Source organism: Polistes dominula, unplaced genomic scaffold, assembly GCF_049000335.1.
Source record: "Polistes dominula isolate Pdom_NZ unplaced genomic scaffold, Pdom_raw_medaka contig_73, whole genome shotgun sequence".
Lineage (NCBI taxonomy): Eukaryota > Metazoa > Arthropoda > Insecta > Hymenoptera > Vespidae > Polistes > Polistes dominula.
This window is the reverse complement of record NW_028300951.1, coordinates 2,047,722-2,069,839: the sequence shown is the minus strand read 5'-3', so window position 1 is coordinate 2,069,839 and position 22,118 is coordinate 2,047,722. Positions and strand designations below refer to the sequence as shown.

The 22,118-nt window shown below is 30.2% G+C and overlaps 1 protein-coding gene across 1 annotated transcript; it reads left to right on the top strand.

Annotated features, from left to right (window-relative positions):
* Positions 1-450: 450 nt before the first annotated feature.
* On the top strand, positions 451-21,186 carry LOC107064023 (homeobox protein unc-42). The gene is made up of 6 exons (XM_015316276.2): positions 451-967; positions 4,732-4,859; positions 5,154-5,261; positions 16,824-17,006; positions 17,650-17,749; positions 20,338-21,186. Exons 1-6 carry the CDS (start codon positions 748-750, stop codon positions 20,442-20,444), a joined length of 846 nt encoding a protein of 281 aa, XP_015171762.1. The 5' UTR covers positions 451-747; the 3' UTR covers positions 20,445-21,186.
* The last annotated feature ends 932 nt before the right edge of the window (positions 21,187-22,118 follow it).

The window sequence follows — 22,118 nt, the reverse complement described above, 5'->3', positions numbered from 1 at the left end:
TCAAAGGTTAAACGAGAAGAAACTTATTATTCGCGAGAATATACAGAACTGTATTCTGGTACAGGGAACTCTCGAATATCATCAAGGATCAAAATCAAGAAAATCAAGGAGTTACAGTGATAATCAACAACAGTGACAAAATAAACGAGGCAAAATTAAAGGAAAGGGATCAACGTCCAATTGGAGGTGGTATTATTGGTGTTAAAACTTCATTCTGTTATCTGGAATACCAAATGTCGAAGTAATCCAAAAAAAGGAGTACATAAAATAATCATAACTGAGGGAAACAAGAAAAAATCATCAGAAGAAGAAGAAAAAGCAATTAGTGGGGATAGCCGGTTCGCGCGTAAACAAACAAACAAACCAAAAAACAAAAAGGAAAAAGAAAAGAAAAGACAGGGACAGAGGAGGCATGCAGTGTTAGATAAGAAAACGGGTGGTTAGGTGGTGATAATAATCGCAAAAGAGCTCACGAAGGAGCTCGGTAAGGTCGCCCCCGGCATCAACCTGGCTAACGACCTGTCCGGAGGTAGCGGTGGTCCCGGTGCGGCCGGCGTCGGCACCGTCGGTGGGACCGTCGGTGGGACATCCGTCGGCGGCGGAGGCGCCGGCGGGACTGCTGGTGGTGGTGGTGCATCATCTTTACCAACCACTGCTCTTAGTCTCGATCATCAACAATTCAACATATTCCCGGCAATATTTAGCCGGCAATTAAATTTTTCTGCCAATTGCGGTCAGAACAAACTGATGGACGAGCTAAGGCCAAATCTCGGCCTACTCGGTGTTGGCCTAGTTGAAAACGACAGCTTCCATTTGAATCATAATCAAGAAAAAAGAAAGTGTAGCAGCGCCAGCTCGAACGAACAGGACTTTGGACTCTACGGGGTGCACCAGGGACTCGAAGCTAGCCCTCCGACGCCCGCGGCTACACCCGGAAGAAGCAGCGTTGGGGCCACCACTACTGTTGGTTCGTATATACATATATATTATTATGCAAAAGAGTTAGTTTACATTTTGATTATTGTATAAAAGGATAGATAGCTTTTCTTTGTAATTTCATTTAACCTGTTAACTGGGTACGTGACGAACTAATTCGTCATAGTATGATGATATTACTTATAACTGTGAAACAAAAAAGTCCCAATTGTAAAAGAAGTCAAACAATCTTCAAACATTCCTCAGTTAACAGGTTAATTCAATTTCGATTAATTAAAAAAAAAAAAAAAAGGCACGAGAATGATCGTTTTGGGTTCGCATATACATAAAAGTGTACATCGGAGGTATAGTCATCGAGATAGACAAATTTTCCGCTTGTTGAGCTTCCAAGAAGCGAGAGAGAAAAAGCAGACGTGCGTGTGCAGTGCGGTGGTGGTTAGACGCGTACCGAAAGAACGAAAGGAACGAATGAACGAAAAGTATCGACAATAAAGGACACCCGGGTAGACATATGGTACTACCTGTTCTATAGGCTATTATTATGCGCTCATGGGGCTTAAGAGAGCTTAACACTAGGGGGGTTCTTCACTAATGGGGTAGGCTCGAAACATCGGACGTGAAGCGAACGAACGCGTGTCGAGTCTTGTCATCCATGTCTAGTCGAAAAGGGCTTCACGAGTACTCTACGTATCTCCATCCCCCTTTCTTTTTTTCCTCTCCCTTTTTCTATATACTTCTGTCTCTTTTCAATCCATGAATCTCGATCCCTAGACTTTTCACACTTACACACATGATCCTTTATAAATAATATTTATATTTACCAAAGTGTTCTACTTTATTTTAACGTTTATTTTAAGGTTATGTTTATCCCTCACTCACTCCTTAACTCTCAAAGTGTACAAAAAAAAATGAAATTTTGTTGAGTCAATCGTATTTTTTACAATATAATATCATTTGTGTATAAATTTATTCATTTAAGTGTAAAGTTTGGTATTGAAACTTTTTGGTTATTAGATATCTAGTAACTTCTATATTCTAAAAGATTTAGGAACTAGGATTTTTAGAAAGGTAATCTTAATCCCTTGACCAGATGCCGACGGGCAGCTGAAAGACGTTTCTACCCCATAGAAAACTAAATTTCAACTATTCGTTGGAACTGTCAACGATGTAGAATACACCACGTGTCCTCTCGTTAAAATCACCACTAATTATTACTTCGATAGGTTCGTATTTTGGTAATAGGAGAGATCATTGAAAGCAGATGTTCTTTGAAATGAAAAGGTTATTATCTTCTTCCTTTTCTTCTTTTTTTTCTTTTTTTTTATTAACAATTTCCTCAGGTTTCCAATTAAAAACTAATAATTTTATTGAAATTAATTTCATTTGTAAAAAAAAAAAAACGCGGGTAATTCAAAATATAAGGATTGATATATTTTTTCTTATTCGTAATAATTATAATAAATAAAAATTATATTGTAAAAATTAATTGTTAAATTATTTATATTATAAAAAAAATTAAATTATTTAATTTGTAATTCAATAAAAAATAAACATTTAATTAATGTCAATCTAAAATAACAACACCAAAAATATCAAAACGTATAGGGGTGTATTTTTAGGTTAGGTTAGGTTAGAAGGAAACAAAAAAATAGAAAAAATAGAGAAAAAAAATGTATCGTTTATTAATTAATAGGTCAAAAGAGTGAGTATCGTTAGAAAAAAATTGAATAATATTAGTTAAGAGAGAAAGAGAGAGAGAGAAGTCAATAGAAAAAATTGATTTGGTTTGACGATGGCCTTTTGTCTTCTTTGATGAACTTGACCGAGTTTCCCCCGTGCTCAGCAGGTAACGAGGGAAGGTATGTAAAGTGGACAGCATTCATCTTTGAACATTGAATCAGCATGTAACATGATTAGGTCATTAACGCCCTAATCAAGTTAGCATAGTGCGAGGGACTTCGCTTGCCACGGTTACACCGGCCCGCACGTCCGTCGTTCGTTCATAAAGCCCAGAACCCCCCATGAAATAACTAAGATGGTCATGGACTCTGTTCTAAATCACAATCAAGATTTCTCAACTTACAACTTTGTTAAATAAATTCGATATTATTCACAGATTAATCTATTACATCTGAAAGTTCTATCAACACACCATTACAAATTTTTTTTGTTAGGTGGAGGAGGGGGTAGAAAAAATTATACACAATTGTGTGTGTGTGTGTGTGTATATATATATATACAATTATACTTTGTCGTTGATGATATTTTTTCTTTAATTTTATAATTGTTTTGTTCTTTTGTAAATAATTCATTCATTGTTTAATTACACTCACATTGCAACATTCCGTTGAATAAATAGAACGAGTTATTTAATGAAAAAAGTTTCAATTTTCGTTTGAAGTTTTCTCGAGAAGAAAGAAAAAAAAAGAAAGAAAAAAAGAGATAAATCTAATTTTGTATTATTTAATTTTGTTTTTTTGTTTTTTTATTTTATATACATACAGTTATTGTCGGTGAAAGAAATTACATGGAAATTGTAGGAAAAAATAAAAAACGTTTTTAGAATTTTATATTAACGCGTTGTAATGAAATGTATATATATATATATATATATATATGTAAAATTAAATATTGAAATGAGATACAACGAAGAAAAAAATATATGATATTGTAATTAATACTTTTCCACGCGTTGGTAGGTTTTACGTTTAGTATTATTTTACTTGAAACAAAAAAACAAAACAAAAAGTAGAGACAAGGTAACAAAACTTCTACGTATAACATAGATGACATATATATACATTTAAACACGTGTATAACACACACACACACACACACACACACATGGTAAATATATAGCTGAACTTTGAGAATGGAGAATTTTATTTCGTTGTCTTTCATGAAAATAAGCTTATCGAGTTATTTTATTGTAAATGAGGAATGTTGGAACATCAAACAAACTCCATATTCATATTTCAAAATTGAAGTTCGGTAATTTCTATTACATTAGCGCTATAACTTTGCCTATCCGCTGTCAAATTTTCAAAATGAAAATGAATGTGGCATATTTGCACGCCCATCGACCAAATGTAGCTACGCGTCAATATATATATATATATATATATTATACAAAACGTCATTTTGAAGTAACTTTCAAAGGACATTTACATTATGCAACTTTAAACTTATTACTTATGCCCGATCATTCGTCGATGCGAATAATATCCTTATTTTAGAAAATTGTCATCATATTATATTATATAAGCAAGAGAGAAAGAGAGAGAGAGAGAGAGAGAATGAGAAGTTAATCATTATATAAAAATAATTTTCTTCCTATATTGTTATATTTATGTTAATTACTTTTTATTTTTTTATTATAATATTTTCCAAAATTAATCATCTTTCTCAAAACGTATTTTAAAATGTCAATTAATTTTTCATTCAATTAAATTTGATTACCTTTTATAAACATGTGATAACACGTTATCAAACAATATGAAACTCGTTTATTGATTTTTGTTAAACACACTCATTTATTATACACACAAGAATATATTATTATTATTATTATTTTTATTATTATTAACTCGTTTAGTTTTTATATCATTATATTATAAAATAAATATATTTATGAGAGACATTTAAAAATGTTTACATAACAACCGCTATCTCTCTTACCCACACACGTGCGCGTTTTTCTAAATTCATTAAAACCCTTTAGGGAAGGTTATAACCTTTAACCATTTTTTCCAGATATATATGTATATATCCTAATCCAGTTTTTCTTCGTTTCAGGAGCCGAAGGAGCTTTTAAAAAATTAAAACCAGACCCTTGCGCCTCTAGCCCTCACATTGGCCACACACCCACCACCGCGAGTTGTCCAACACCGGCACGACGTCGGCACAGGACTACCTTTACCCAGGTACTTCAAATTCAAAATTCCTTGGTCTTATATTGGTGTATTTATTAATGTAGTGGTTAAAATAATTTTTTTAACATTTAACACCTTATTCCCACTCTTCCCACTCTTCCCATTCCTCACCTAACGAAACACATAAAAGAAAACAGAAAATGGTGCCAGAGTTCAGATTCAAAAGGTTCAGATTCATTTTTTTTCTACCTATTTGATCGATCTGTGTATCAATTTTCTCTGATCGAACAAACGAACGAATGAACGCGTATCAACTTTAAACTATAGCCTACGATTGTTTCGCAGGAACAGCTGGCAGAATTGGAATCGGCGTTCGCAAAATCTCATTATCCTGACATATACTGTAGAGAGGAATTGGCGAGGACCACCAAATTGAACGAGGCTAGAATTCAGGTAAGTCTATATTGTGTGTATGTTTGTGTTTGTTTGTTCTTGTTAATTATAAGATTAAATGAGATCAGATAATAAGATAAATAAATCAAAAGAAATATGATTATTAATTGAGAAATATTATTGATGGTAGTTGATTTAATTATTATTATTATTATTAGTTGGCGTTGGGAACTCGAAAGTTCATTGCCGCAAATACCAAATCCCGCCATTGTTAGTTGATTTAATATAATTCTAAACTATTTAATAAATTATAATAATACACGAAAACAATTATAAAAAGTAAGGTCAGTTATGTCATATGAAAATCTGAAAAAATGTATGACGTGAATATATCGAAATAATTGAATTGTAATATAACGCCATCTATTGAAAACTAGGATACTCCTGTCACGCGTTGCTGTGACTTTGTTATAAAATGTTAATTTCAATATAATTGTAACAATACACAAAATATTACTACAATTACGAATGCAATAAATAAAACAATAATACTCGAAAACAATTATAAAAAGTAAGGTTAAGTTATGTCATATGTAAATCTGAAAAAAAACCTGAAAAATAATTGAATTGCAGTACAGCGCTATCTATCGAAAACTTACAGTACCTAAAGATCTAGATAACCTTAAATTAGCAATAAAAATACATACAATAGTTAAATTGTTCCTGATACTTTTAATAATTTTGATAAAATGAAAAGTGTCGTGTAACGATTGAAAAAAAATGTTGATTGAAAAGAAAAAAAAAAAAAAGAGAGAAACCATTATAACAATGCTAAGAGAAGTTTATAAAACGAAAGAAGATAGAATTCACGTAGCTATCGTTTCGGGGGATGACTCACTGGATAATCGAATCAAAGACGCATGCGGGGGTTATAAAATGAAGTTACGAGCGCAAATGTCGATCCAAGACACCCCACGTTCTTCCAAGGGGGTTGATCGATCCACAGGATCAGAATTATTTTGCATAGGGACACCCCTCACAGTATCTTTCAGTCGACGACTATCACGATGGAAACGTTCCTTTCTTCTTCGCGGTATTATTATCCTTTGTTCCTTAAATTATTCTATTTCAATATATTTAGAATTTCTTCAAAAAGAACAAAAACAAGTAACTCAAATGACATAAGTCATCTATTTGCAAAATATATTCGTTAAATAAATCATAAACGTCCACATGTAACCCACAATTAGTTGATTCCAGTAATAAAAGTGTTGTTAGAACTGTACATGATCATAATTCAAGGACATATAAAATAATTCAAGTAAATAGAAAGGTAGCACGGTTGGTAAACGAATACACCTGCTGAACCTTAGTGGTCACCGTCGGTGGTTTAAGTTTTTGCCAACATTAGAAATATCCTCAGTAAAAGTTGAAATGAGAAAATTATGGGTCTTTTACGGAGTAGAAAATCATTCGAATGTTACAAGAACCAACTGGTAGCATACAAGCAACAGTACCAACCTAGCAGCCTACCAACCAACCTAACAGCAGGGCAGGATAGGACAGATCAGAGCAAAGCATTGCAGAGAGTTCCAAGCGGGTACATATTAAAACAGTCCGCCGGTGCGTTTCGCTCTTTTGATATATAATGCAAGGGAGTGTTGTTTCAGTTAAAAGCCCGGGAACCGCTGCGACTTAACTCTGTTAAACTGCGATGCCAAGTAAAACGCGGTTTGCTTTTAGTCGTCCGGTTATAATCCATGCACAAAGTGTCCGAACTCAAGCGGCGGCTTCACCTTCTCTACGTACAAGACTTTTCGAACCTGTTGGTTTTGTAACCTCAAACGCGAACTATCTCTTAACCCCCCCTTACATTTTTCTTCCTTTTATCATCCTTTTTTTTCCTTTACATTTACGTTAAGAACATTTACATTCATTTTCTTATTAAATGATTAAATTATTGGGTTGTTCGGAATGTAATTTTTATGACAATTTTTGTTTAGAGGTTAAGTCTAGGCCTTTCAAGTGAACATAAACTGTTGAATTTGATAAACTTAATCTCTCATTGATTTCACGTGTTGTTATTTGCCAATTTGCATCAACTAATGGCAAAATTGTGTCAGGAAAAAACGAAATTACTTTAGGAATTACCCAATATTATTATTTTCATTGATTTCTGACAAATGGATTTCATTTTAACGAAGATCAAAAGAGAGAGAGAGAGAGAGAGAGAAAGGGAAAAGGAGAAGTTCAAATAGGTTATGTTATATCGGCCAAGTGGTTGTAATAGTAGACAAGAAGAGAAAGAGAAAGAGAGAGAGAGAGAGATGAGTAAATCTCGGTAGATCATTTGCAGTAAGTTATAAGCAAGTTTGTGATCAGCCACTAGGAAGTACCAACGTAGTTCTCAAGGAAAGTGCTTCGTAGTAGATAGGTAGTATAGTTGATAGTAGATGAAACCACGTGGGCTGATTACCGTCGGTCCAAGTAGTATAAGTCGGTGTTAAATCGAACGAGATATTAAGATACACGTTTAACATAGCTAAATGAAAGTTTTCTAATTTAACTTTTTACATATCTTTGTTTTACAAATTAAAATTATATACACTAATAATTTATATAACAAACCTAACACTTATATAACCTAATATCAGTATTAGGTTACTAATACTAGTACTAAGACTAATACTAAATCTACTAGTACTAATCTACTATCTAATATACTAATACTAATACTAAATACTAGAGTACTAAATCTACTATCTAATACTAATAATAATACTAAATATTAATATTAAATACTAGTACTAAATCTACCAGTACTGATACTAGTATTAATACTAAAACTAATACTTATATAAAAATTATAAAATAAAAAAATATAAGTAGATACTTTTACTCATTTTTTGAAAGTTATCTAATTTAACTTTTTACATATCTTTGTTTTACAAATTAAAAAAATTATACACACACTAATAATTTCTATAACAAATCTAATACAGATTTAATCTAATACTAATAATAGTACTAATTTCAGTTTTTACATATCTTTGTTTTACAAATTAAAATTATACACAGATAATTTCTATAATAAATTTAATAATTATATCTAACTTAATATCAGTATTAGGTTAATAGTGATACTAATACTAATACTAATACTAATACTAAATTTACTACTACTAAATCTACTATCTAATACTAATACTAATACTAAATCTAATACTTATATAAAAATTATAAAATAAAAAAATATAAGTAAATACTTGTACTCATTTTTTAAAAGTTATCTAATGTAACTTTTTACATATCTTTGTTTTACAAATTAAAACTACACACACACTGTACAGATAATTTCTATAACAAATCTAATACTTATCTAAGCTAATACTAGTACTATAATATTAATAATAATAGTACTTATCTAATGTAATAGTAATACTAATACCAAATCTAAAAAATATAAAATAAAATAAAATAAAATAAAAATTAAATAAAAAAAGATGTATATACTTTTTAACTAATTCGTTATAATATTTTCTTTTTTTATCTTTATTTCTTTCTTTATTATTAGCAAAGCATATTATTAGATAAACGAGAGATGGAAGTAAGATAGTAAAGAAAAAAAAAAAGTTGGAACGGTTTTTACCGTAGAGAAGAAAGATAGGAATGCTTAAAAATGTTGCCGCGATAGTTACGGCATCCTGTTTCTACAAAGATGGCGATACGCGGGGTTGTAGTTAGTAGGAGGATGAGAAAAAGAGAGACAGAGAGATAGAGAGAGAGAGAGAGAGAGAGAGAGAGAGAGAGTGAAAGAGAAAGATAGAGAGAGTAAAAGATAGAGATAGAGAGAACGAGGGTGACAAAGTTGAGATGAGTTGGAGGTGGGGTTTGGGTGACGCTGTACCGGAGGCTGCCATTATATCTGAGCCGCCATTTTAAATTGAATTTTCTCCACCCTAGATAGATCTGAAACGTCTCGGCCTTGCGGGGTTCTTCCTTCCACTGCTCGACTACGACGAGACGAAGAACCCGAGAGAACGAAAGATAGATAGATGTGAACACAGAATGAGAGTGAGTGAGAGAGAGAGAGAGAGAGAGAGAGAGAAAGACAGAGTAAAAAAGTGAAAGAAAAACGATAGGAGGTAAAGGAGGAGTAGGAGGAGGAGGAGGAGGAGGAGGAGGAGGGGTTTAGGGCCCCTTTTTTCTTCACGACGCTACCTTCGTTGCTTCTCGTTTTTATTTTATTTTTTCTTTTTTTTTTTTTCTTTATTCCTTGCTTGCTTCTTTTTCTTGTTCTTTTTTACTTGTTCTTCTTTTTTATTTTTTTATTTTTTAAAATTAATTTTTTTCTTCTTTATTTTTAGACTCCTTTTTTTTTCACTTCGGATAATTCACTGATACTCGTCTTTTTTATCGTACCAAGGGTTTATGCGATAAAATTTGTACCCTTAGATAGTACGTTAAAGAAAGTAAGGAAAAAAATATGAAGAAGAAGAAGAAGAAAATTGGATATATGGATATGTGAAATTTTGAAGAAGATCATACGAATATATGAGATAAACGAGTAAACCTGTCGAATAGATCTATGATTTATCTGTCGAGAATTCTGCATAGTTTTATTCAAGGTGTACACTATAAAACAAAGACCTTCATTCGTACATAAAAAAGTGTAAAATAAAAATGAAAACACAAGTATAGAATTATAATTGAAATATATTAGATAATATAAATAATATGAAATTGCAATGAGAAGATGAGAAGATTAAGTAGATTATTATAATCGAATGAATTATGAAATCGTTCAGGAATGTCTTTTAAATTGACGAATCAAAATTGAAGGTTTAAACTATAAAACTTGTATCTTCATTGGTACATAAAAGAAAGTAAAATAAAAATGAAAACACAAGTATAGAATTGCAATTGAAATCTATCGTATAATATAAATAATATGAAATTGCAATAATGATCAAATAAATTATTATAATCGAATGAATTATGAAATCGTTCAGGAACGTCTTTTAAATTGACGAATCAAAATTGAAGGTTTAAAACTATAAAACTTGTATCTTCATTGGTACGTAAAAGAAAGTAAAATAAAAATGAAAACACAAGTATAGAATTGCAATTGAAATCAACCGTATAATATAAATAATATGAAATTGCAATAATGATCAAATAAATTATTATAATCGAATGAATTATCATTTAGTTCACACACAAGAACGTCTTTTAATTAATTAATCCTAATTGAAGGTTTACGCAATAAAATTTGTACCTTTTTTCGTACGTAAAAAACAAATTAGAAGAAACAAACAACACACATATAAAATTGTTATTGAAATATATTAGATAATATAAATACAATAAAATTGCAACACACGACAATCTAATAAATTATTATAACCAAATGAATTATTATCTAATTCAGGAACGTCTTTTAAATTGACGAATTAAAATTGAAGTTTTACATGATAAAATTTGTACCTTCAGTAATAGAAAAATAAAACACACGTAACAAATTATAATTGAAATATATTAGATAATATAAATACTATAAAATTGCAACAACTATCCAATAAATTATTATAACCAAATGAATTATCATCTAATTCAAAAACGACTTTTAATTAATGACTCAAAGTTAATGATTTACGCAATAAAATTTGTCCTTTCGTTCATACACACAAAAAAAAAACACACACACACATACACACGTATGAAATTTCAACAGAAATCTCATAAATTATTATAATCAAACGAATTATCATTTCATTCAAAAATATCTTTTAAATGAACAAATCAAAATTCAAACGACAAAAGAAAAAAAAAAAGATAAGACAAAAAGAAACACTTGTTACCAGAGTCCACAAAGATTAAAAAAAAACACACACACATAAAAAAAAAAAACAAGGAAAAAGAAAAGTTAATAAATTGGAAAGTAGAGGTACCTGAGCAAAGTATCCGAAAAAAAAAAAAAGAAAAAAAAAAGAAAGAAAGAGAAGAAGAAAAAGATAAGTGGATAGTGTTGCTTCGTTAAAGAGCCAGTAAGAGGATATATGAAATGTGCCAGAAGGATAATGTAAAAAGGTATATAGTGTAGTATAGTGGCACGAGATAGAAGATAGTAAGAGAATAATTCTCTCGAATCAAGGCACGAGAAATCCTATTATACCTTGCGATGAATAAAAAAGAAAGATAGAAAAGGAGAAGCCGAGAGATATTGAGTTAGCCGAGTTTTCATTTCACCTTTTTACTTCGATTCGACTTCCGATCGAAGGCCTACCTACCCACCTTACCGTACCTTACCGTACCTTACCGTACCCGTACCGTAACCGTACCCGTACGTCTTCTACAAGAAAAATCTTCTTCGAGCTTTCCCCATCTAACCAGGAAATAAGGAAAATCAGTCTGGGGCAAAAAAGAAAAAAAAAAATAAAGAAAATAATATAAAGAGAGAGAAAAAAATAAAAAGGATGAAAAAAGGTACAAATCGTTGACTCGCATCCCTAATTCGCTTTTTCACGTTATTTTCGTTCTGGGGATAACGGATGGATTGGATGGATGGATGGATGGATGGATGGTATAGGGGTAGGAGTGATGGGGTTGGTTCGATACACAGTCTACCGAATAATTGAATATTAGATAAATTCTATTCTTTATTTTTCTTCTTTTTTTTTTATTTTCTCTCTCTCTCTCTCTCTCTCTCTCTCTCTCTCTCTCTCTTTCTTTCTTTCTTTCTTTCTTTTCTATCTGTAATGTTATCTAAAAAAAAATATCATTTGATAAAATATATTTTTCAACTACTGTTAAACGGGGAATTCCCCTTTTTAATTACGCACCTTTTTATATTAATTATTTATTTATTTTTTATTATTTATTGTTATTTAAGCTTAAAATAAATGAAAAGATTATGAAATATATAGTTTTTCGTTTATTTATATATAAAATACGTAAAAAATATGTTTGACGTATTTATACGATTAACAAGTTAATAAAATAAAACAATATAATACACAATAATTTTAAAAAAAAATTTAAATTAATAATAGATCAGTGTAATATTTCAAACTTTTTCTCTTATTATTTTACATTAAAGTAACATAATTATTTGGGTTTAATCCCAAAATGAATATTTTTGTACCTTATAACCTATAAAATGTGAAAAAGAAACTGCTAATTAAGTATACATAATTTTTGGTTGTATAATTTTTTTTTAAATGAAATAAGGTTGTTTTTTTTACTGCAATTCAATTTGCTTTAAAAAAAAAAAAAAAAAATAGAAAAAGAAACTTGTAACCTTAAAAAATTCGGAATTTATAAAATTATAATACAGCACCATCTATCGTATATAAACAGAACCAAAGAACTAAAATAACCTTAAATAATGTATCCCTAAATTGACAATAAATACTATTCTATTATTTAAGTTATTTAAATAAATAAATAAATATCTGCTTGTTGTACAAAATAACAATTTAATAATTATGTTCAATTTATGTCTATTATATCAACCCAGTTATAAAGTTTTTTAAAATGGCGTTAAGTTTATGAACGATTTGAAAAATCAATATTTACCCCTTTTTTTTCTTTATTTTAATTTTTTTCCAAACTTTATATAATGCAATTGCATTTATATTTGCAATTTATATTTGAAATTAGTCTTTTAATATCACAAAATAAGAGTCTTGTTGTTTTATAATCTAAAATAAAAAGAAAATGAAAAAGAAAAAGCAAGTAGCCATTAAAAGTCTCGAAAATAAGTAGAATAATTGATTTAAAAAAAAAAAAAAAAAAAAAAAAGAATATCTCAAAGATAAAAGTGATGAAGTTTCAGAACTAGCTGTTAAAAAGAGGATTTTTCATTTACATTATACATTTGTTTCTTTTATTTTTTTTTTTTTTTTTTTTGTTTTATTCGCATTCGTTCGTGAATTCGTTCAAATCGAAAAGAAAATTCATCGAGAGTTTCTTTTCGAGAAAAAAAAAAGAAAAAAAAAACAAGAAAAAATAGAAGAAAAAGAGAAAGAAAAAGAAAAAAAAAAGTAACATCCAACCTTTTTCCAAGACACTCAAAAAAAAAAGAAAAAGAAGAAAAGTTCTTTCCTTGGTAGAAAAGTCGCTATCAGAGTTCACCGTATATTCTCTTAAGCGTGTGAGAGGGGATAGTTTTTCCTTCTTCTAGTTTTGGGGTCCTCAAAGTAACACAAATTTTGAGCTTTTTCCATCTATCTATCTATCTATCTATCCATCTATCTATCTATCTATCCTTATCTATCCTCATCTATCTCTTTCTCTCTTTTAAGTCTTCCATTTCACTTCATCGACCTATCCGTCTCCTTATTTCTGACTCTCCCTTTTTCCACCCTCCCTACACCCTTATCCACCCATCTTCTTCTTCTTCTTCTTCTTCTTCTTCATCCTAGGTCCCTTTCTCAACCCCCAACCACTTCCACCCTCTCTTGCACCCTCTCATCCTCATCCTACTCCATCCAGGGTTCTTCTTCCTTACCACCCTATCTTTCTCTAGGGCAGAAACGCTGGAGGGAAAGAAAGGGAGAGATAGATAGAGAGAGAGAGAGAGAGAGAGAGAACCGGAGAGCACGGTTATTGAATTACGAACTCTTAGCTTTCCAGTTCTTGCAGGGTGCGCGCCTTAAGGGACGCGCGCAAGTATGTTCTCTCAAAAAGCTCTTCGGTAGAAGAGCAGCAAATAAAAGGAGTCGACCTTTTACCGGCTCTCTCCGTAAAACCTATCTTCCTACGTCTATCTACGTAAATGCACACGATCTATATATATATATATATATATATATATATATATATATATATATATATATATATATATATATAAATACACCTAAATATATAAAGTACATATATATATATATATATATATATATATATATATATATATTATCAAACATAAGTATAGAGAAGAAAATACGCATAGAAGTAATGAAACTGCAGGCTTCAAAGAAACAACTTATTTCTAACGAATGAAAAATAGTACAATTTTACGAATAGATAAATTGAAAATTCAAAAAGACATACACGTACAAACATATTGCAAAAAAATGTAATAAAATAAAAATTAGATTAGATTGATTAATGTTTTGTATGATTAACGATATATAATGCGTAAATTGTTCATAAGTAGTCTGCTCACAGATATACCTTGCAATTCATTGTATAATATGACAATTTAATAATAAAATAAAGATTAGATGGATTAATGTATATAAATACATCTACATATATAAAGTACACATATATATATTCAAACATAAGTATAGAGAAGAAAATACGCATAGAAGTAATGAAATTGCAGGCTTCAAAGAGACAACTTATTTCTAACGAATGAAAAATAGTACAATTTTAGAATAAATAAATTTAGAATTCATATACATACACACATTCAAACATATTGCAATTAATTGTATAATATGAAAATTGAATAACAAAAAAAAACAGATTAGATTGATTAATGTTTCGTATGATTAACGACATAGGTAAATTGTCCATAGGATAGTTTACTCGAACGATTATCGATAGTGTTTTGAACAAATTCATATGGTTCGAACTTTAATCGAGTAATAGTAGTAGTAATAATAGTAGTAGTAGTAGTAGTAGTAGTAGTAGTTCAAAGTTACGCGGGAGAGTTTATAATGCTCAATTTCGATTCAGACCAACAAGTTTTATTCGTCGTACATGAGAAAGTTAACTGGTACTACATTTGACGACATTCTCAAATAAATACCTAACTGTACTTTTAACTATATAAAGAGTAAATTTATACCTAAAAATACATATACATATATATATATATATATATATATATATACACGTCATAAAAAAAAAAAAAAAAACTAAAAACATAGGGAATTACTCTAGTGTGAATATTTCACATAAATAGTAAGGGTTGAAAAAAAAAATAATTTTAAAATTTATCTTTCAAAAATACATCTCATCGTTATTATTATTATTATTATTATTTTTATAATTATTATTATTATCTTATTATTATTATTATAATTATTAATATTATCTATATATATTTTACTATCTAGTTTTATTTAGTTATCTTTTTAATACGCGTATAAAAAAAAGACAAAATGAAACAAAGAAACAAAATATCATCATTATTATTATTTTTATTATTATTATTAATATTATTTATAATATTAATAAATATATTATATTAATAATAATAATAATAATATATATGTACATATATTTTTTACTATTTAGCTTTATTTAATCATCTTTTGAATGCGCAGACAAAATAAAACAAAGACAAGAACAACTAAAGTAAAGTAAAGAAAAGAGACACATAGATATTTTTTTCTTTAAAAAAAAAAAAAAAGAAAAAAACTACAAAGAATATTTCTTAGCAATGATAAAAGAAACGTCTGGACTATTATAATTCGCGATTCGTTTTCTCTATCATAGCGTAGTGAGTCGCCATGCTTTCACACGAAGCGCGCAACTCCGTTCGAACACGGGGGGAACAACTCTGAAGTCGCGGCGAGGCTTCATAGGAGAAATGTCGATAAAATGGTGGTGGCCAATGAGCGGGCGCGTAGTGACGTCACCAACGTAGAATCGGCCAATCGCGTGGCACCGCTGACGTCAACACGAGGGTGGAAACAACCGAACAGCGGAACGAAGCCGCAGGCTTTTCTCTTTCTCTTGCAAAAGTGGGATCAGGAGGGGGTACATGATGAAACAGAGAGAGAGAGAGAGAGAGAAAGAGAGAGAAGAGTAGATGGATAAAGAGAAAGAGAGAGAGGGGAAGAGAGGAGAGTAAAACGACGATGGTGTATCTCTCGTTGGAAAGAGGGTTTCACGGTAGGCAATGGCGAAGGGTGTAGAAAAGAGGTGGTGTTGATGCTGCTGCTAGTGGTGCAAGTACTGCTGGTGGTGATGGTGGTGGTGGTGGTCGTGGCAGAGACGTTTGAGGGTAGGGGGAGAATAGTAGTAGGAGAGATTCGCCAGTGGCGGCTCGGGCAACCCCCAATATGGGTTTACTAATCCCACGAAACAATGGAAATTGCCCGATGCAAAATGGCGATAGGTAAACCACTCTTCTTCTCTCTACCTCTCTCTCTTTCTCTTTCTCTCAAGAGAGAATGGATATAACAAAAAGAAAAATGTAATATCTTTTCAACTTAAGAAATAATCATTGTAACAGGGGTTCGAATAAATCAGTCATATACTTTTTCTATTGTCTCATTTGAAAATCATACAACACTATAATATTTTGGGTTGTTCGGAAGGTTTGTGCCGATTGTCGATAGATGGCATAAAGTCTTTTTGCTGAAAAACCTGAAAAGTTCTGAAAGGAGAAAATTTGTAAGTTACTCTTTAAGATGAAAAAAGGTTGTAGAATAGAATGACACTTATATATTATTTAATAAATATATACCAAAAAAAAAAAAACAATTAAATTCAACGTTGCATTTCAATCTTCCATCAAAATCGGCACGAACTTTCAGGACAACTCAATATATATATATATCTTTTAGGATTGGAATGAATTATGAAAATGTTATGTATATATATATAGAATACATATGTGTATACGAGCACTAGGTATCGATTCGCACGATTTTTGCGCAGGTCTGGTTCCAGAACAGAAGAGCGAAATATAGAAAACAGGAGAAACAATTGCAAAAGGCACTAACACCGATACCAGCATGCCAAGGTGCTATGATGAGGAACATATATCCAGGTGCTAGCAGAGGCTACCAACCATATCCACATCCACACAACAGTATAAATGGAATTAATCGTTATCCTCAGGTGATTCTTTGAATTATCCTAATGAAACTTATCTTTCTATCTATCTAAATATATATGTATATATTGATATTAGTTGTGTACTTAGGGGAATCCCATTCGCTAATTAATTTGATAATTAATATGTAAAGGATTAAGAGAGAGAGAGAGAGAGAGAGATAGAAATAGAAAGATAATCCGAATGGAGGAGACGCGATCCATCAAATCCGTATTGGTGGATCGGATGGATCGCGTCCGAGCAAATGAATTCGATGCGTTTCTCGTTAATGATTTTAACCGAGGTATTAAATTGGAGTGCAGCTGAGCGTACGTCCGGCTCTGAGCACGGCTACTACCTACCATCGGTCGATGTAGCTAAATTGCATTTTAACTGATTAGTTGGGTAGGACGGATTAACGAATGCCTACCGCTTTAATTGAACCAATAAATTGTCAAACGCGTGTGCGGGGTATATACGTATACATGGGGAGGGGATGAGGGTAAAAAAGATTTACCACCCATCTCCCATCCTGTAGAAATTTTAACATATATATATATATATATATATGTGTGTAATCATAAACTGAACGATTGATCATAGAATTGTTACTACGATCAATGTTTTATAATTTTGTTTATCTAATTTTCCTTTTTCTTATTTTTCCAGATGGGTACGACGTCTTATCCTAGCATGACCCAACCTTTCTCTATGTCACATTCGGCGTCAAATATGTCGGCGGTTACTGGAATGCGACAAGACGCGATGGGTAAGTTTAAAAAATGTTTTATTTCATATTTTATTTTAATTTGATCAATAAGTAATGTTGATATTTTCTAATACAATATAATTATAATTAGGTACTAATATTATACGTAATTATATAATTATATTTATATTATATTATATAATACTATTACACGTAATACGTAATTAGTATTTTATTTATTTAATTTTTTTATAATTTAATTTAATTATATCAAAAAACATTATTTATTTGCATAAAAAAAATATATAATAATAATGCTAGAACATTACTTATTGATAAGATAAGATACCATAATAAATACAGTATATAAAATGAAATTATTAAATTATATACAGTAAAAAATATATATTTATAGTATCCTTATATAAAAATCTATTCAAATATATTTGGCTAAAACTCGACCACAAAGTTAAGCAAAACCTATTAATAACTTCATATGAATATTTGTTTTACTTTGAACAACATGAAAATTCTAAATTATGAAGAAAAATATTTAAAATAATTCAAATAATTTAATTTAGATACTTTACAATACTCAATTGCATATTTTAGGCAGTAAAAATGTTATTTAATACAGAAAACAACCCTTATCTAAGTAGATGCATTACACCTTCGGGGGTGGGGGGGTTTGCTACATAATATAATATTATTTACAATATAATAACCAAATTGTTGAATTACATTTAAAATATAAACCCATACTTATAACCCAAATTAATTTTTTTTACATTTATTCCAAATCAAAACAAAACTACCATTGCATACAAAAATTCATGTTCAAAATTACATTCCACGAAGAAAAATAAAAAGAAACGATTTCTTTTTCGAGCATATCGATTCGATCTTATCGAATATGATTTCTCAAAAAAAAAAGAGACCGGACCGGAAATGATGCGCATCAGACGAGGACGAGAACGAGGTAGAGAAAAGGGGGTTACATGGGGTTGGTTGAATGATGGTAGTGGTGGTAGTAGTATAGAAAGAGAAGGAATATAGAAGAAGGATAGTTTATCTCTCTCTCTCTCTCTCTCTCTCTTTCTGTCGATCTCTCGAAGACGTTCCTCTTTCCATTTCCGGCGCAGGCACCGTCTTACACCATTTCCGGGCCGAGATGGAATATCGCTTTTAAATCGAATCAAGACTATTCGCGAATTGCTTTGCCGGATCTTGGAATCGTTGCTAAGGTTGCAAAGACGTCTCGCGAGTAGTCAAAGTCCTTCATCGAACTACTATTATTATTATTATTACTATTATTATTATTATTATTATTATATATAGTAAACGGGTTAATATCTTATACTATATAACGAGTTAACACCTTAATGCAACGGTAAATCGTTCTATTAGTCATCTTCTCGATTGAACTTCTTAGAAAATCGTTAAATCGAATCGTACCTTAACCTATCCCCCCCCTTCTTTTCCTCAAATACCATTCAACATCCCCTTCTTCTCCTCCTCCTCCTCCTATTCATCCCACTCTACCCCCTTTCACTTTTATTTAACGAGTCTCGATAATTCATTTCTTTGTTCTTTTCTTTTTTACTTTAATACTTTTACTTTTATACTTTTACTTTTATTTCCCATTGGTCCCATTTCATTTCTAACCCTTTGCACTACTCAAGGACTTAGCTATGAAGATAATCAAAAAATAAAACTGAATTAAATTCAATTTAGTCTAGGACATATCAACATTAACGCTTTGTACTCGGATGGCGCTGATACGGCGCCCAGCTGATTTGAAGTCATTTGTTTGTTCTTTTTGATTATTTATGATGTTTGATATGATGTTTTTTTTTTAAATATACTTAAAGATAATAGTTAAAGGGACTGTAAGGTTTACTCTGATCGTAATACACCTGAAAATAGGCGGAAAGTAACATATTATTGTGATATGTGTCCTGATAAACACCTAGGATGCATCTTGGGTATTGTTTTATGAAATATCATAGAAAAACTAATTACAGAATATAATATTGGGTTGACAGGAAAGTAATTTCAGCTTGCACCAATAGATAAAGTTATGTTTGTTTCGTTATTCTTTTGTTAATGTTAGAATTTTGTTTTCTTTTGAGATTTGGTAGTTTTTAGGTTGCTCTAGAAACAAATTTCATGTAATTTTGTTTACAACTGTTAGTTTAGAAACAATTGAATTTTATTTCACACTAGAAAACTGAAATTATTTTCTTGCCAATCCAATATTTCTCAAATTTGGTTATTTTTGATATAAAAATAAATAAATTGATGAAATTTGATTATTTGTTTATAAATGACTTTAAAGTACACGTAAAATGTTCGACCAAATCGTCTCGAGTTATTGGTTAAGGCAAACGAACAAAACCTTGATTGCAAAGGGTTAAATTTAATAAAATTGCACCCTCACCGATCTCTAGTGTTGTTATTTGCCAATTTGCATCAATTAATGTATTTATTGTGTCAAGAAAAAAAAACGAAATTACTTTCCGAACAATTCAATAATTTATAACTTAATAATTACAGATAAGAAGGAATAATAATAATTTGTCTGTTTGTTAAAACAATAACAGTGTTTTTTGATGTACTTCAAAAAAAAATTTGTTTTTTTTTTACAGGCATGTCTGCGGAGGACGAATGGTACAACAAGAGTATTTCAGCCCTTAGAATGAACACAGCTCATCATCCTAATCTCGCCGCACCCATGTTGCAATATCAAACATAATTGTAAACGTTATTAATACCGTTGTAAATGTTAAATAACCGATCGAATAATAATTTAACTTGAACACGACGCGTCATTGGACTTTCAATTATTCATCGAGAATTGACGAACGGACGAGAGAGAAGAAATATTTGATTTGGCGAATGTTCGTTGATCGTTGAATTCAATTGAAAAAAAAAACAAAAAAAAAAAAAATTACAAACAAGACAAAATATTAAAAAAAAAGAAAAGATGAAGATGAAGTTGAAGATAATAGAGTCAGTTGAATTTCTTTGCAAAAGAAATAACAAATAACTGTAATGTTGTTTAAAAACGATTAAGAGACATTATTCACACCTCCCATACACGCACCACATATACAAATGTTTGTATGTATGTGATACATGCCAAATGATTTATCTCGTTCGTAAAATAACCAATGGGTTATTAATTCTCGACAATTAATCGTCCATAAAATGCACGGAAATACTTAATCGATAAATAAATGATTAATTAAATTTATATCGAGAGAAAGAGTGAAACCGGAATAAAATTAAGACACCGTGTATTAAAAATTTACGACGCGTATTGTAAGAAAATGATGAAGATTTTTCGAACAAATAAAAAATATGACGTTTCGAATAAAAAAATGAAAACGTCGCAAAAAAAAGTGAGAGAGAAAAACAAACTGGAGAAAAAAGAAAGAAGATAAATAATGAGATAAGAACAAAAATAATTAATACAAAAAAAAAAACAAGAACAACATGGTGGAAAGGAAAAAAAGAAAAAAAAAGCACATTTAGCGTAAAAATAATTTTATATACGTACACAAGCAAGTTTTTCCTATTCGATTAATAATGTACAGTATGTAGAGAAAAAGCTTCGATGATTATTTTATTTATTTTTATTTTATCTTATTTTATTATATTTTTTTTTTTCCATTTACGTGTTCGCTCACGATCATTGTAACAAAAGTTTTCGTTCGATAAAAAAAAAAAAGAGAAAAATAGAAAGAAGAAGAAAAAGAAAATGATTGGAATCAAATGATCGTGTGTGTAAAATATTCGTTTGAGAAATTTTTAGCTTAATAATAAAAAAAATATCATAATAGAATACGTATTATGAGCGTACACGAAAAACGTGAGAATGATTTACAAAAAAAAAAAAGAAAAAAGAAAAAAGAAGAAAATAAAATGAGATGAAAGAGAGAGAGCAAGAGAGAAAGAAAAGAAGATAAGAGAAGAGAAGAGAAGAGAAGAGAAAGAGACATAGAAAGAACATCATCTTTCGTTAGTTTCTTAACAACGAGATTTAAAAAAAAAAAAACAAAAAAAAACAAACAAAAAAAAACCAAGAGACAGAGACATGATTGATAAAAAAAAAAAAAAAAAAAAAGAAGAGATTAACTCTGGAGTTAATTTGTAAATAAATACAGAGTGGTACAGAGGATTATACATAGATATATTATTATTATTATTATATTAAATAGCGTAATGTAATACAAGAAAAAAAAAGAAAAAAAAAACCAACAGAATAATAATAATATTCTAGCGTATGTGCGATTTTTCAATGTCCTTTTAAAAGAAAAAAAAGAAAAAATTATAGAAAAAGATAAAAAAAGTCCAAAAAAAAATTGTGCAAAAAAAAAAATTAATAAATAAATAAATAAATAAATAAATAAACAAATAACAAAGT